General features: G+C 38.0%; 1 protein-coding gene across 2 annotated transcripts in view; it reads left to right on the plus strand.

Moving 5' to 3' along the window:
- Positions 1 to 16,074, plus strand: part of STAG1 (STAG1 cohesin complex component) — a 149,132-nt gene that overhangs the window by 85,257 nt on the left and 47,801 nt on the right. For both annotated transcript variants that reach the window (XM_086468408.1, XM_086468409.1), the window contains exons 10-14: positions 4,383 to 4,481; positions 9,163 to 9,242; positions 11,709 to 11,816; positions 14,064 to 14,178; positions 15,136 to 15,253. In XM_086468408.1, coding sequence (XP_086324534.1) covers positions 4,383 to 4,481; positions 9,163 to 9,242; positions 11,709 to 11,816; positions 14,064 to 14,178; positions 15,136 to 15,253 — 520 coding nt within the window. The remainder of the gene's footprint in view (positions 1 to 4,382; positions 4,482 to 9,162; positions 9,243 to 11,708; positions 11,817 to 14,063; positions 14,179 to 15,135; positions 15,254 to 16,074) is intronic.

Raw genomic sequence — 16,074 nt, forward strand, 5'->3', positions numbered from 1 at the left:
AATCTCTGTGTGATCTAAGCCTTCGTCTGGCGTGGGAGCTGACACATAGCAACGCACCTTTAATTACCATTTCTGCAGCTGTGGTATCCCTGAATGTTAAGAGAAGTCTGGTTCACATTGGGAGATGGCAAACTAATACTCAAAAGTGTCAACTCTGTGGAACGTTAATAAAAATCTAAGGTGGCTTGAGGCCAGGCTATAGATCACTGTGAGGTTTACACAAAAGTTACGGATTGTTGGTTCGAGTCCTGTGATTAGCATGTAAAAAATATGCAAATACATGCTTTATCAGGATGGATTCTTTTTCACAGCTCTGCCATATTAAAGAAAATTTTGAGTAGAGCATGACTCTCATAGACAAATGTAGACTACCCCACAGTGCTGGCAGGAAAGGTGTCTGTGTTGCTTTTTGCTTCATTAGTAGCAGTAGCAATTTTGTGCTCAAAACTAAGAAGTATCTGGAGGATTATCTCAACAAAAATAGGGAAAATGAGAACTGTTTGTCATTAAACAGTGTTGATAAACATTTGATGTGTTTGTTTTCTGTTCTAATTCCAAATACTAAATAAAATAAAGCATTAGCAATTAAGTATTAGAGTGAAGCATTGCTCATATTCATGAAAAAGAATTTTATATAACAAAAATAATATTAAAATATACATAATTATCTGAAAATGCCTTGAGAAGGAGAATTATAGGAATAATTAGACTGGAGAAAGAGGTGTGCATAGAACCAATGACTGTGGATGAATTCAGGATTCTGCAATAATCAAGTGTCACAATTATAAATTGGAAAAACCTCAAGTAAGTTTATTTTTCTGAAAGTTGATACTCGGGAGAATGGAAGATCTTAGTTTTAGAGTGCTGATAATGCAAATACTTTGTCTGTTATTTACTTAGAAAATGGCAAGGCATTCCCTTCAGATATGTTCTTTCTGTCTGTAAAGCATAGATGTGACTACACCAAAACAGCTGAAAAGCGATGCTCATTCTCTTTAACAGAATTAAAGGTATTGTGTGATCTCAAATATTTGCTGTCTTAGGTTGACTCATACTCACTATGAACTTCAGCTCAGAATTCCAGAAAATCTGACTAAAATCTAGTCTGGGAAATATTTTTGCTTATTCTTTTCCTTCTTAAGGTAGAGTTCACTGAAATATGCGCAGTAGTTCTCACAGTCAGTCATAGCTTCTAAAAAACTCCTAGTGTTGGTTATTTCACAATTTTCCATAGCAGTTTGAGTGCTTAACTATGTTTGCCACTAAGATGTTCTTCCTCACATAAGCTAAATAATGTGTTGTAATTTTATTATTTCTTTTCCTACCCACTGTTCACATCTGAAGGGACAATTACATTTTTCCTCTTCCTTCAAAGCAAACTAGCTTTTCTTTGTTGTGCTACAAAGATATTTACAGAAAGTTTTCTTCATTACCTCTCGTGTCCCTTCCATACTGTGCCCAGGCCTTTTGTATTTTATCTGGCTTTTGTATTCCTGTTATTCTTGACCTCCTAATTAATTCATTAATTATGTAGGTTAATCTCTTAGTTTAGTGAGTCTCTTCCTGTCCTTGCTCTGCATCCCTCTTTGCAGCTCTTACCCTGGCATAAATTTCTTAGGAATTACCCTAACTTGAGCATTCCCACCCACTTACTACTTTGCTAGATAGGAAATTTCTGCTGTTTCTTTCCCCAAAAAGACTTTGGGGTGTTAAAAGCTCATGTTACTTGGATGATTCTCATAGTTACTGAAGAAACATCTCATGTCTGGCATGTTGGTGGTCTGTGGCACATTGCTACTCCTCTGTTCTGGGCTTCAGTGCAGTGTATCCACCTACACCTTCACTTCTGCCTTTCTTAGGTTCTTGTCCAGGTCATTGCTGTTTATGCTTCCCTGTGGGTTCCTGTCACTAATCTCCGCTGACCCTATTTTAAAACCTTAACAGGATTAGCAAGATGACATGCAGGGGCTCTTCCCTCTCCAAAGAGATTAATTCCATCCTTGACCAACAGTTTGAAGAACAGACCTTTTTGCTATCAGAGAAAGTCCTCCTCCTATCATTTGTCTGCCAAGAAAGGCAGTCATTTCCAGGGATTGCCTCTGTCTCCTGGGCCTTTGCCCTCAGCTATAGGGACCAGGTATAACACAACCTTTCTCTCTTCCTCACCTGCTCCTGCAGTCACTTGTCTTCTGCCTCGGATCTGGTGCGTGGCAGGAGGATAGCAGCCTGATTCAGTACTATTTTGTTAGCATCTGGCTTCAGTTTTCTGGCAGGCCATGCAAGTACCAAATGCTCACAGGTGCGCTTCATATCTACCTTGCTTGATTTGCTCACCTAAGACTTGCAGAGACCCTCAGTGTCAGGCCTGAACTTAACTCTGGGACCATTGATCCATGGTGTTTGGTGAAGTCCACAAGGGCTTTGGAATCCACAGGGAGTCCAGACCTTACCTGCACAGGTCCCAAGTCTCGTTGCTGTTGGCACTGATTTTTTTTCTGTACCTAACCAATTTAGAGTTTTGCATTTTGGGACTACAGCACTGGCTGAATAACAGGCCATCTGCTCACCAGTGGGACAGTCTTCAGGGGAGTTGTAACTACCTCACTGGTGCTCAATAACATTCATCACATGCCAAAACTGTTACTGATCCTCTGTGGCTAAATAAGCTAAGGCCCTAAGAGGCTTGCATCTTCTGCGAATCGTTAGTGATGACTCCAGAGATCCTGGCCTTTCTCAATGCCACACAGCAGAGGAAGCACCATTTCTGGTACTGCAACACAGGTACCATTAGAAGCAGAACAACAAGCAGCATTTTTCTGTGGTTTTTTTAGCAGTTGATCCCACCCATATAAAATTTTTTCTTGAAGAAAGTTGTTTTCTCTACCTTGAAAGATCTAACGATAGATCCTTTAAACATAACTTTCATCTCATTGACTTTCTCTGCAATGGTAGTCAAAAAGATGCCTAGAAGAGAGCACGAGTGCTCAGAGACTCCTCACAGATGTAAAGGGGTGATTTCTCAGGAACAATAGTTCTTCAAGGAAAAGTTATTCTGAAAATCCTCCTTTCAACTTCTGTCCTTCTTTTATCTTCTATTTCAGTTTTTTAAATGGGTGGGAAGGAGGAAAGAAACTTAAAAATAAGAGATTTTAGCTTCTGTTTTTATGTCTGTCTCTGAATGTTCTTTCAGTTTTTAGCTTGAGCAGTTTTTTTAAAGTACAGACTTGATTGTAAAATAGACAGGCTCAGAAATGAAGCCCTCAGGGTATGGAGTTTTATAAATAAAAGTTCAATAATTTGTATTCGTTCTTGAGCCGCTTAAGGCCTTTAAACTCAGTAGTATACTCACTTTCATAAAAGTAAGTTCACACTGCAGTGAACTCTACAGATTATATTTGAGCAGATTTGTATTTATAACCTTTTTGCTATCTACAAATATTTTTCAACAAGAATCCACAGTTTGCCAAGTCTGTGCGGTTGAGCTGAGCTGTACATCTACAGCCAGCTAGATGATGTGTGTGTGCACAGGGGATCCAGCCCTTCTCTTCATCATCGACGTTCCTGTAGGTGACAAACCTTGATTCATAGGCACTGTCTTGTGATGTCCACGTTTCCTGCCTACAGCCCATCAGATCAAAGCAATCCCCATCTAAAGAGCAGCCAGGAATGAGCTGCTGCTGCCAGAATAACTCAGACGGACACAAGCTGCACTTCTTCCCAAGGGCTTCTAGGGCTGCAGCTTAGAGGCATTATTCTTGTAGCACCCTCCTCACTGGAGGGCCTCTCAGGACCTTTAGCATCCTTCAGCCTGTGCCTGTCCTGTGCTGAGAGACAGGATGTAGAAAACTTCAGAGTAATAAATCCAGTGTGTATTCCTGCTGTCCCTGGGAAAGGGAAGGACAATGCTTGAAGATGGCTGAGTTGCTTGAGTGGGCTACACGTGGCTCATGCTCAGTCATTGTGAACAGTTGTGCATTGATTGTAACCACCAGCTATCAGGCAGAAGTCACTGCAGTCTCTTTCCTAAAGATAAAAGCGCCACACTAGCTTCACCAACCGCCTTGAGATCGTATGTCTTTAGTTTGTATTTACTTGCTATATTTTCTGTCTTTTTTTGGAGTTATTTGAAAGGGAAACCATAACAGACATTTAAGTGATGGCACATTAAATTCTTTATATATGCAAATAGGAAGAAAATTTAACATTGTTTGTAGGCAGCTGCATGTGGTTTCTGGTTTTTAGCTGAATTGCAAATTGGCTTTGGTAACTCATTTGCATAAATTTTAAATGTACATTAAACAAACTACAATATGATATTATTTAATATTCATATGCATTTGATTAGGGTATTCTATCAGCTAATCTTAGTGTGTTTTATTTAGCAAGGTGAAGTGAGGTTGAAGTGTTTGAAAGCTCTTCAGAGTCTGTATACCAACAGAGAGTTATTTCCAAAACTGGAGCTGTTCACTAATAGATTCAAGGTAAGAGGAAATACAATTTTTGGAAAGAGTACAGAAAATAAAGGTGTCATCTATGTCATCCTGTTGCGGTCTTTGAGTCATGTATATTAAATGCAAAAATAAATTCATTTGTTTGTGACAAGGCTTGTAACTGCAGTAGTAAAACTGTATTACTGAGTGCTGAGATTAAGCCAAATTCATTTTACAGTGCTTGTCTTGTAAGATTTGTCAGGCTTGGCCAGGATGATTATTTATGTTTGTATTATTGATAGTTTATATATTGTCATTATTCAATCTGCTTGTACTTACTTAATTTTAGATTTATTGAATTTTAAGGATGTGTACTGGGTGTTTCATGCAATCTAAAATACATCTGAAAGTAACAGCCTTTAACAAAAGATTGCTTGTAAGACAGGTTTTTAGCTTGTGTTTGGAGGAAGAGATACTTTGATCTGCATCACAATATTCTACACAGTGAAATACCTAGCTGCAGAACAGGAGTTTACATTGTGATTTTAGACAAACCCCTGAGTCTGATTATTCTCTTTAGGAGATAAGTACTGGAGGAATATTTTGTGGGGTTTTTTTACTAGCACAAACTCACAGACTTCTTGCTTAATATTTTGATGAGAACATGGCTGTTAATTCACTTTGTGGCATGATTGCTGTATTTCACAAGTGAATTATCTGGAGAGATGAGTGTGGTAATAGTGTCACTGCTTCTGTTTGGATGCTTTGCAAGGAAAACTTTCAAGCACTGTCACCACGTCAGTTGGCACCTTTTACCGTCACTTTTGTGGTCTGGAGAACAGAGAACTGTGGTAAAGGCCGCCCCCCAAGGAAAGACTAATTTACTTTATTTTCGTTTAAATCATGATTAGAATGCTGAAGCAAAATTCTGTTTAGAAAAGAAGTGGAGGTGACCAATTTATTTTCATTTAAATCTTTATTATAATGCTGATGAAAAATTCTGGTTAGAAAAGAAGTGGACATTTAAATACTCAGAAATTACTACTGTGCATGAGACTTAAAAGCTTCTCACTGTAGATTTTATACTGCTTCACTGGTTTTGTCTGTCATTGCAGTTACAATTAACTCCTCCAGTTTGATCTAGGAAAGCACAAAATACAGAAAACTTACCGTATGTTCCCTGTATGGAAACGATTTATAAAAACATAATGTTAATCAGCCTTTTACCACATTCACCTGAGATGGAGAAAAAAGACGCTTAAACAACAGTAAAGTCTAGATATTAAGGAAGGCTTTTTGTCCAAAATGATAGTTATATAATAGAACAGACACTTTATTAATAATCTCCTTCATTTGAGATTTTTAAGGGCAGATTAAATAAATATCTGTCAGGAACAAAGTAGGTGTGGTTGACTTTAAAGCAGGAGATGAAACTAGATCATTTTATATCATCACTTGAGGGCCTGTATTCTAATTTTATACAATCTGTTTCTGGGGCTATTGCAGTAAAGACAAAGTTTCATCCCATAGAAGAGTACCTGGCAAACAGGTTCAGACCTCAGGCTACTTCTGTAATGCCTCCATAAATCTGGTTTGCTTATCATCTCAGGACAACCAGAAATACCAATTAACTCTCCAGAAAAAAGAACCCTCCAACTCTGCTGCTTTTCTTGTTCCATCTGTGCACACTTACAGATTTGTTTATATCTGCTCCTTCTGTAATTTCATTTATTTTGAACTAGGGCAGTAAAACTCTCATGATCTCTATATCTGCTTCTCTCTACTGGAAAAAGTGCTGGATGCTTCTTTCTTAGCCTCATATAATTTGTATGAGAAGATGCTGCTTTGAGTCTGAACCTATCCCATCCACCAGCAAAACTTTTCAAGATGAATGGAGGCAGTTTGAGAAATAGTTACTCAGTGATGTACTTCAGAAAAACTACAGGAACATGAAACCTCTAAAGGCTTCCTCCTGGCTTTTTTGCAGTATAGACAGTTTTCTTAGTTAGAAGAAGTGAAGTTAGGCTAGCCTGTGCATTGCTTCTTGGTTTAGAATGGCACAAGGAATTTTCGTTTCTGTCAAAAAGATTCAGACAAGAGGGAACCCTGTTAAGAATCCTCGTTTTTCTTCTGTTCCATTAAAATGTTTTTACTACAGAAATCTGTATCGTTATGACATAAATTAGAAACAAGGAGTTCAAAGCCTCAGTTTCAGTTTCCAGCCACATCAAGAGAACAAAAAGCTGCCGTTGCCCAAATGCCTGCACTTGGATTTACAGCTGTGCTGACAGGGACACGGCCTTTGGCACCAGGATGGAGCAGAGTTTCAAATTAATGCTTTTTGAATCTGCAATATATTACTTAAATGTCTTTTATATTTCCTCATCAGACTTTAATCGAGCTGCACAGTTCAGCTGGTATTCAGCTCAATCCATTCAAACTGTCAAGAGAAATCTCTCTAGAGATCTTCTAGCCGTTTAAAGTATAAATTTGATCCAGAATTACTTGTACCGGGGTGTTAATATTTCACCACCTTCCAGATAGCTGTGGCAAGGATCTGATAATGTCACTTCTCCGAAGGAAAGATGTGTGTTCTTTCCAGCATTTGTTTGTGTTTCTAGCTGTAGGTAGTAAGCTAGAAAATAAGCTTTGTCCATCAAAAAAATTTTGTCCATCAAAGAGGGAACTTTTGTTTTCCATCAAGAAGTCCTGTCTGATACAAACGCTAACTGAAGCCCTATGAAAAAGATGTGAATTAGGTCTTTGGCAGTCAGTGCCAAAGCCAAGATACCAGCAGATTTAGGTGCAGCCATTGAATTCCTGACCCTTTGCTGGAGTGCTGTCTCCACGGCCTGAGAGGCAAAAGGAGACAGATTTGCCCTTCATCCAGCCTTGTTCACAGCCTAATACATAATTGCAAACTGATCTTCATAGAGAGTGGAAATTAATATTTCAACTTTTAAGTACAGCCTGTGTCCTATTCCACTGCTGTGCAGTGGTACAGGAAGTTTCTGTCAAAGCAGACTGAGCAGCTGGCGTTTGTAACTTACTAAACTACAGAAGTTACACCTGCCAGAGGCACTGGGTGTTCAGGTCTCATTTTCAAAGATCTTGGTGCCTGGCTGGCAGCTGTCGTCACGCAGAGATGCTGCCACCAAGGCCGAAAATATGAAATGACACATCCACACTGTTTATTTTAAGCTTGATGTTTCTAGGAAAAAGAGGAGAGAACAGTCTTTTTGGATAAGAAAAAATTTTCGCATCAGTCAGTTTCAAAGTTCAAAAGGACTCTAAATTCGGAGAGTACCTCTCACTCTGTAGGCAGGACAGCAAGACCCTTCTGGCTTTTTTCAGAGATACAGAAAGAGTTTTATACCTGTGTGCTTACTCCTTCATGTGCTGTTAGTTCCCTAAAAAATTGTCAGCAACTTTTTTGTCTTGTCCATGCACAGAATTTCCTGGTTGGAAAGTTATTTCACTGTGAAAGTCTCTTCATGGGTGCCTCACAGTCTCTAGAACTGTCTAGATACCACTGTTAAATGCTACGAATGTCCCAGGAACTTAATGGTGATTGATAGAGGCACATTCAGTCATAGTGACAGAAGGTATCTCTACAGACCTGGTTTTGTTGAGCAGTAACACTTGAGACACCCACAATGAATTCTTTACGCACTATTCCTAAATTTCAATGTTGACATAAGCATCAGGTGCTTGATATTCACCTTCAGCCTTTAAATGCCTGGAATAATAGAGGAAAGAGGTGACACCTTTATTTTGTCCTGATGTGTTCTTGGTGACTTTCACTATTGTTTCCTAATGCTTCCCTTGTTCCTTTTCCAGTGACTTCTATTTTTTCACATCCCAAAGTGTCATACAGTACCTAGTCCTTCCTGAAGCAGGTCAAGTCAGAGAAGTCAAGTTTTATTTTCAGATGGCCCAATTTCTTTCCGTTAACTTGATCGGTCAAGCAAAGAACATCAAGACATACTGCATTTTTATGGATGGATAGAAATTCTCCCCAGACAGGGAGGACAACATACACTAATCACATCTATTTTGGGTTGCCAGTAAGCAAACTGAGACTAAAGAGAAACAAACCCTTAGGAGACTTCTCATAAAGGTCCTTAGAAGTTACAAAATCATTAGATTGGGAAGTGGTGTGCTTGTCTCCACTAGAAAGAGTATAGAAAAATACAAAGCCAAACTACAGTTTCCCACTTTCCTGGGGAAGGTCTGTACTGTAGTTCTTGAGATCAACTTCAAACATTAAGATGTATCCAGGTGTAAAGGCCACAACTTCATAGGCAGTATGCAGATGTGATTTTCTTCACAGTATTTCCAAAAATGCATATATGCAGCATTCATTGCTCTATGATTATTTGTTTTCAGGGGGATGAAGCGGGGCATTTTTTTCTGCTGTCTTAAAACCAGTCCAGACCAGTGCTTCAACTCCAAGGTCTGCTTGCTTGTTCCCAGGAAAACACAGAAGGATAAGGACTGTTTGTTAAGCGCTAGTTCTCGTTCCTGTGTACTTGCCTGTTGTTCCTTTGTGTATATAGCACACAGCTTCCTGAGATGTGTGTTAAATGCTCGAGTAATACTAAAGTGGTTTCATGTGTCTAGTTGAAAGATGTTTCTCCTCAATAGTATTTCTTTTGTATTCTATAAAATTCTTCGTCTGATAGCTGTTTGTGTGTTTCTGTTTTGTTACTGTAATAAAATTCCTTTTCAGGATCGCATTGTATCAATGACACTTGATAAGGAATATGATGTCGCTGTGGAAGCCATTCGATTAGTCACACTAATACTTCAGTGAGTATTTTTCAAAACCAATATATTCCCTTTGAAAATTACGATTGAAAGTAATATTTGACTTGATTTCTTTGCTTGTGTAGTGAAGTGAATCTGTTACTTTACACTTGGTATGAAGTTGAACTGAATATGTAATAATATGGTCATGAAGCTAAAATGAGATATTCCATCTCATGGAAATATAATAGACAAAGTATAAAAATGTGTTGATGTATTGAGACTATTAGTGCATCCATTGTTGTAGAAGAAAGCCAGAGGGCATTTATACCTTTTGCCAAGGGCAAAATGATTGTCCTTCTCAAGACAAGTATCTTTGGGTTACATTTGCTAAAATAATTCTAGCAGTAACCAAGATCCAGTGTTAGGAGACTGGATTACCTGACACAGCTGAAAAGAGAGTCACCTGGTAAATAAGCTGACAGGGAAAAGATGTTAGCTTCAGCACCTTTGTCTGGGTTCTGTGGAGGTGGCAGTGGTAGCTTGCAATTTTAAAACACTTGGCCATGTGGGAGGAGACATGCTTCCAGGCCCCCAACTTTTTCTTACAGCAATGCAGTGGCTTCCCTGGGGCACAGATCCAGTCAAAGATCATCCCGTGTGCTGACTCTTTGAACTGTCCTGTCCACAGCAGCCTCATGAGTGTGCTGTTGGAGAAGGAGCACTGCTAGGCTTTTATAAAACATTCATTAAAAGACATGTTAAAGAAAATCTGTTTTACAAACAGTTGCATAGAACTCCTGCATCATACTTTACACACAGCGGCTCCACTTTGAAGAACGTTTTTGGACATGCAGAATTTGGTTGAAAAGTTAGAGTAAAGAAGTCTGGACTTCATTATTTTATTTATGAGTCACTCTGCTTTACAAATACTAGTCTTGTAATATTAGGAAGAAAGAAAATCTCATACTGTTACATTTTTAAAGCAAATATAACAAATATCATCACAAATGAAATTCCCTGTTCTTTACAATATTAGCAATTATTAGCAATGTTTGGGAATGCAGTAAGATTTTAGGTCCAAGATTATCCAGTGCACCTTTGTTTTTCCTGTCCTGTTTCCTCTTTGGTTCCATGATGAAAACATAGCTAAATGTGTTTAGCACCAGAAGAATATGGATCACGTTGAACAGCACAGGGCAATGTCCAGGCAGGTAGGAAGTCCAAAAAAATGTCATGAACACTCATGGTGGGCAATGCCCAATTAAAAATTATTTGTAGTATGAAGCCAATGGATGAGGATGTATAGAGTCCTGATACATAAATGTTTCTGATGAATGCTGACTAAACAAGAAGGGAAGTAATATTCTTGTATGCAACAGTGGTGATATTTTTATATCATTGATGGAATGTGATTGTTCCATGGCTCATAACATTTTTCAAGAATTCTGCTGAAAAATGAAAGTTTTTCTGAGTTTCAGAAAACACACACACAAAATCTACCTTGAGCTCAGAAACTCCAAAAGACCCAACTATGTTGTTTACCCAAGACAAGCGTAAATGGTGGCTCGTTCTTGTCAATAAATAATTATAGAAAATAAACTTTTCATCATCTTTCATCCAGCACAGCAGGGTATGATCAGATTCAGTTCCTTGATGTTGAAAATAAAGCCTGTATCTGTCAGCACAATAGCTACTGTAAAAGTGATAGACAATTTATTTTATCAGCATTATTCTAATTCTATTTGCACACCATGATTCAATCCCAAAATGATTATGTGTTGATTAGATTGGTGGGTGCACAGTCCTAGTTCTGTGTCCCTGCTTTGCGGTGAAATCTGGTTTAGTTTTCTACTGCCCATATCCAGACTATTTCTGTGCCTTCTCCCATTGCTGAGGCAGTTTTATCACCCTGGTCTGGCTCTTTCAGCAGCCGGAATTGTGAATTTTCCCTCCCACTTACCAGGCCAACAGAGGGGTGCGTCCTGCCTCACAGCGCACAAGAGCATGTGGACTGTCAGGTGAAAAGACTTAACTCCTCAGGATGGAGTAGGCCAGGAGGCTGAAGGAGGTTTTCCCAGTCCCAGATTTAGATAGTTTAAAAATTAAAAGCTTTGAAGGCAAACAGACATTGCTGTAAAAGTAAATAAAGTTTAAGCAAGCAATTACATTTTCTTCATGTAACATTCTAGGTTTTCAGTTTAATAATGTTTGCTAATGAGTGTTTGGCATCTTGCAATACGTGCACTTAAGTTAGCGTGATGGTCTAAGTAAGTAAGCAGGGGTGACTTTTTTCATAATATTATTTTATATATTTTTTTTGATACAACTGGGAGAAGGAAATTGGGCAGACTTGCAGTGCTACAGGCCCTTTAAATAGGTCAAAGGTCCTTGCAGTCAGTGTTCAACCATGTATGATTTTGCATGAAGGAAATCAATCTTGTAGCTGTCACAAGTAAGTTATGGGAGGTGAGGGGATTGAAATCCAACTTTTGTTTTAGTTCAGGTGTTACTTTCTGACTCTTTCAGTGGAAGCGAAGAAGCTCTGTCGAATGAAGACTGTGAGAATGTTTATCACTTGGTGTATTCAGCACACCGTCCTGTTGCAGTAGCAGCTGGAGAATTCCTTCACAAAAAGTAAGTTACCTGTTGCCCTGGAACAAGACCAGATTTGTGAATGCTTTCTAGTAGGGGTACAATCAAAAGGCAAAGAAGCAATAGAGTGAAACACCTCATTTCAGCAAATCAGATATTTAATTTAAACCAGAGACTTGTTCTCTTGTTTAAATTCAAGACCTAAAGACTTGAAGAAACTGAATTTACATTCTTGCTCTAGAATTCAGATAACTTTTCTTAAGTTCTCAAGGGCTAAGTGTACGAAGTCTGCATAAACCTCTAAAGTTGGTTTAAATTCTGCAGCTCTTGTTGAATTACTGTTGATATAATATGTACAGGGCCTATACATCCCTGGTGGTCATCATTTTTACAAAGTCTTAAACCAGTTTGTTTCAAAATTGTGAACTTGAGAGGTTTTTATGTAGTAATAATTAAGAAATGTGTTTCTAGACTCACTAGCTTACCTTAAAATTGCATTACACTGTGGTTATGTATTTCATGTACCCACTGTGCCAAAAGAAATGGGCTAGCTTTTCCATGGAGGTGAATCATACTGCATCAGTAACTATGACCAGGACATTGCCACATCGAAGGAGTTCACCTTTTAATTTTAGTGTTTGGAGTTAAAAGTCTTTAGCAGTAATTCTCTTCTTTCCCCTCATGGGCTGTGACGTTAGAGTTCTTTAATGTATTTATAGGCTATTTATATCAGAATCCAGGTTGTCTAATTTTTCAAGCCAAGGTACACAGTAGAAAAAAATTACATAAAAACATCAGTTTTCCTTTACCAGTGTCCTGATTTTCTGGGGTTTTATTACTGAGTTAGAAGTCCACATTGTAATTGTAAACTGTCATTTGTAGATTTCTGAAATTCCATCTTCATGACCAGGCATGATCTTGAAAAGAATTAATTTCAAAATTCAGCTACATTTAGTTTCCTACATGACATTTTAGAAGTTACAGGAAAGAGTTATGTTCTTTAAAAAAATATATACTGAAATTCCTTTGTTAATCAACATGTGACAAAATAATTTTGAAAAATGCCTCAAAGGTAAATGAAGACATATCTGCACCTTAGTGCACTTAGCGTAAAGTCAAAACTTTATCCTGACTTTTCTTCACAACATGATACTATGCTGTGTTCTATAAATGTCTCTCAAAGTAGACAGCATTGAAAGAAGATTGTCCTGTTCCTAACACTCGTTTTCTCTTGGTTTCTGCTAACATATAAGAGCTGGTGCTCCATTTAAATAAGTTAGAATCTGCCTGAGGCATTAGACGTGGGATTTATCTCACCTAATTTTATACATTTAAATATCACTTTCTATGTGTAAGCTACTCATTAGACTTTCTCTTTGTAGTTAGCAAAGGAGAGCAAATAGTACAAAGGATCACTGACTTGGCCCTGAGGTGCATGTTTTGAGGTATTTCAGCACCTGCAGAAGTGCTTGTTTCTTATCTACTAAGATAAGCAGGAGACAAGAGGTGATGTCTTTTAACTGAAATACATTTGTGTGTAACTCATCATCTTTTCAATGAATTACAGCAGTGAAATCAGAATACGGTGTTTCGCGTTTCTGATTTGCCTTCTGACTGAGGTTTGACTGTAAAAGCAAGGAACAGTTTTCAAACTTATCAAAGTAAACCAATCATTGCTGTAACTGTAATGTAGGCACATCTGAGAGCTCTTTAAGCTAGCAGAGTTGAACGTTGAGTAGTTTGGAATTAGCCATGCATCAGGGAACTCAATGCAGAATGTGTAATTTACCTGAAAAACACCCCAGATAATTGACTGGTAGCTTGCTGTATCTGTTAAGCTGCTGCTGTTACCTGAGGCTGGAGGTTTAATGGGATGTCAAGTTTGTTTATACCATATCCTAGTCAGTGACCACATTGAACATACAACCTTAGTTCTTAAGGCTCTACTGGAATAAGCGGTACCACCATTGTAAAACTTGGTAAGTTAAAAATGCAAAACTGTACAAATTACACAAATATATAAAACTGCAAAATCCTCCAATATAAATGTTTTGGAGAGCTTTTTCCTTTGTGAAATTCTTCCAGCCCTATGAACTTGAAGACTGAAGATAAATTCATCTCTTCAGACAGGCAGAGGTTGTGCCTTCTGCCCCTTGAAAGAAATAACTTGAGATACTTTCAGTGTGTGTTATGAACAAATCTACTATGTCAAGAATGAATGCTCATCATATTATTTAAGACATGAGATTTGTTTTGATAAACATGATAGCTCCTTTTGCTTATTTTTAGACTGTTCAGCAGACATGATCCCCAAGCTGAGGAAGCTCTGGCAAAGAGGAGGGGGCGAAATAGTCCAAATGGAAACCTTATTAGAATGTTGGTTCTTTTCTTTCTTGAAAGTGAGGTAAAAAATTAATTTTTAACCTTTAAATGTTTAATAAAACCTGGGATTTAAATAGTTATTTATCAACATACAGTAACAAGTTGTCTTTCTTTTAATTTTTTTCATAATTTCAGAACTACTGTATGCCCTTTACCCTGCCCCCCATTTCCTTGTCCATCAAGATTCAACTCAAAATCTTCTTCATGGGTTGTTTTGCTCTTGCATGTCCCCACTGTACTCAGTACTGCGTTGCTGGTAGTATGGTGGCTACCAGGATTCATTGCTACTTAGAAATGTAACTGGTTCTTTTTTTAAGATAACCATGTAAGGCGTAAACCATACTGTTTATGGAATAGAATAACTTGAACCAGAAAGGAACAAAAATTCCGTATCATCTCAAGTTATGATTAGAATCATAGAATAATTCAGAGTGGAAAGGACCTGAGGGTCATCAGCTAAAAGAGTCATCTGTAAGATTAGATGAGGTTGTTCAGGGCTTCGTGCAGTTGCATCTTGAAAACATCGAAGGATGGAGGCTGCAAGCGGAGACATGATGATATTAAGTGTTTGATGAACACGCTCCGGATGTTCATAGTTTATGTCTATGGAGTCAGCATATATGGGAAGTTTTATGGTAGACATACTAATGTCTCTCCTTTTTATAATGCAGTAAGAAAGTGAGGAAAAGTAAGTTTACAGCTTCTAGTTCAAAACTCTGAGAAAGATTTGTCACAAACAAGCGGCTTTACGGAAAATATGGGTTTATTCCATTTTCTGTTAAAACTTAGCTCCATTGTTGTGCAGTTATATCATTCGGTTGGAAGACCACCTTCCAGAATTAGTTTCAAACTGATTTTTCTTTCCAACTAACATAAGAGTACATGCCCAGGACACTCTCCGTGGCCAAATGATTGTGAAAGTTGAAGAACTGCAGCTTGTACCAGAACGCTGTACTGATGGTTGCTTTGGATTTTCTAGTTGCATGAACATGCAGCATATTTGGTGGACAGTTTGTGGGAGAGCTCTCAAGAACTGTTGAAAGACTGGGAATGTATGACAGAACTGCTCTTGGAGGAACCAGTCCAAGGAGAGGAAGGTATTTGTTTAACCTCTATACTTTCTTGATATTGCACTTTATTGTTAATTGTTCCTCAAAAAGATGTTTCACTGTGGGTGATAGAAGTATTTATATCGTAGTTTGTTTAGAAAGCATATTTGAAGAAGATTTTAGTTTAATCCTTTTTAAATGCACTTTGCTTCAAAAGCAGCATTTTTGTACTCTTGTTTTTCATCTTGTGAAGTCTGCTGTACTGGGGTTCCCTAATATTAAAGGCTAGGACTTCTTGTCCAAATGTTCAAATAACTAGCGTATGCATGAACATTTCAATAAATTAAAAAGCTAATACAATTTTGAATAAACAAGCAATTCAGGTGATGTTAATTAAATACAGGGCTTTTCCAGACAATGATAAAACCTAATGAATTCACAAGAGGAAAAAAAAATAAGGGGATTCTTTGGCATTAGTTTCAAGTCTCCTTTTGCTAATAATAGATCTGTGTGCACAAGGTAGCCATGGAGGTTGGTGGCAGAGAGTCCCTAACGGTGACAAGTGTCATTCAAGATCCTTTATAATCCTTTAGGATTCTCCTGTTTCAGGGACCTTCTCAGGGGTTAGGTGGAGGAAAACCCAATGTACTCTTACTGCTTCCTAGCATGATGTGCTCATCATCTGAGTGTTTTGAAATCTGACCTTTTGATATCCATCTGCTACAATTGTGGTATTGATATGGTAATTTCCTTAGGAAGTTAGGCACTTTGGTTCTATTTCTGCATAGCCTAGTAGGGTTTGATTCTCTAGATGTGACCAGAAGCATTTCCCAAAGAACAGTAATAATACTTAATGATGGTTAGAATAT

This window comes from Leptosomus discolor, chromosome 7 (assembly GCF_034619465.1).
Source record: "Leptosomus discolor isolate bLepDis1 chromosome 7, bLepDis1.hap2, whole genome shotgun sequence".
Classification (NCBI taxonomy): Eukaryota; Metazoa; Chordata; class Aves; order Leptosomiformes; family Leptosomidae; genus Leptosomus; species Leptosomus discolor.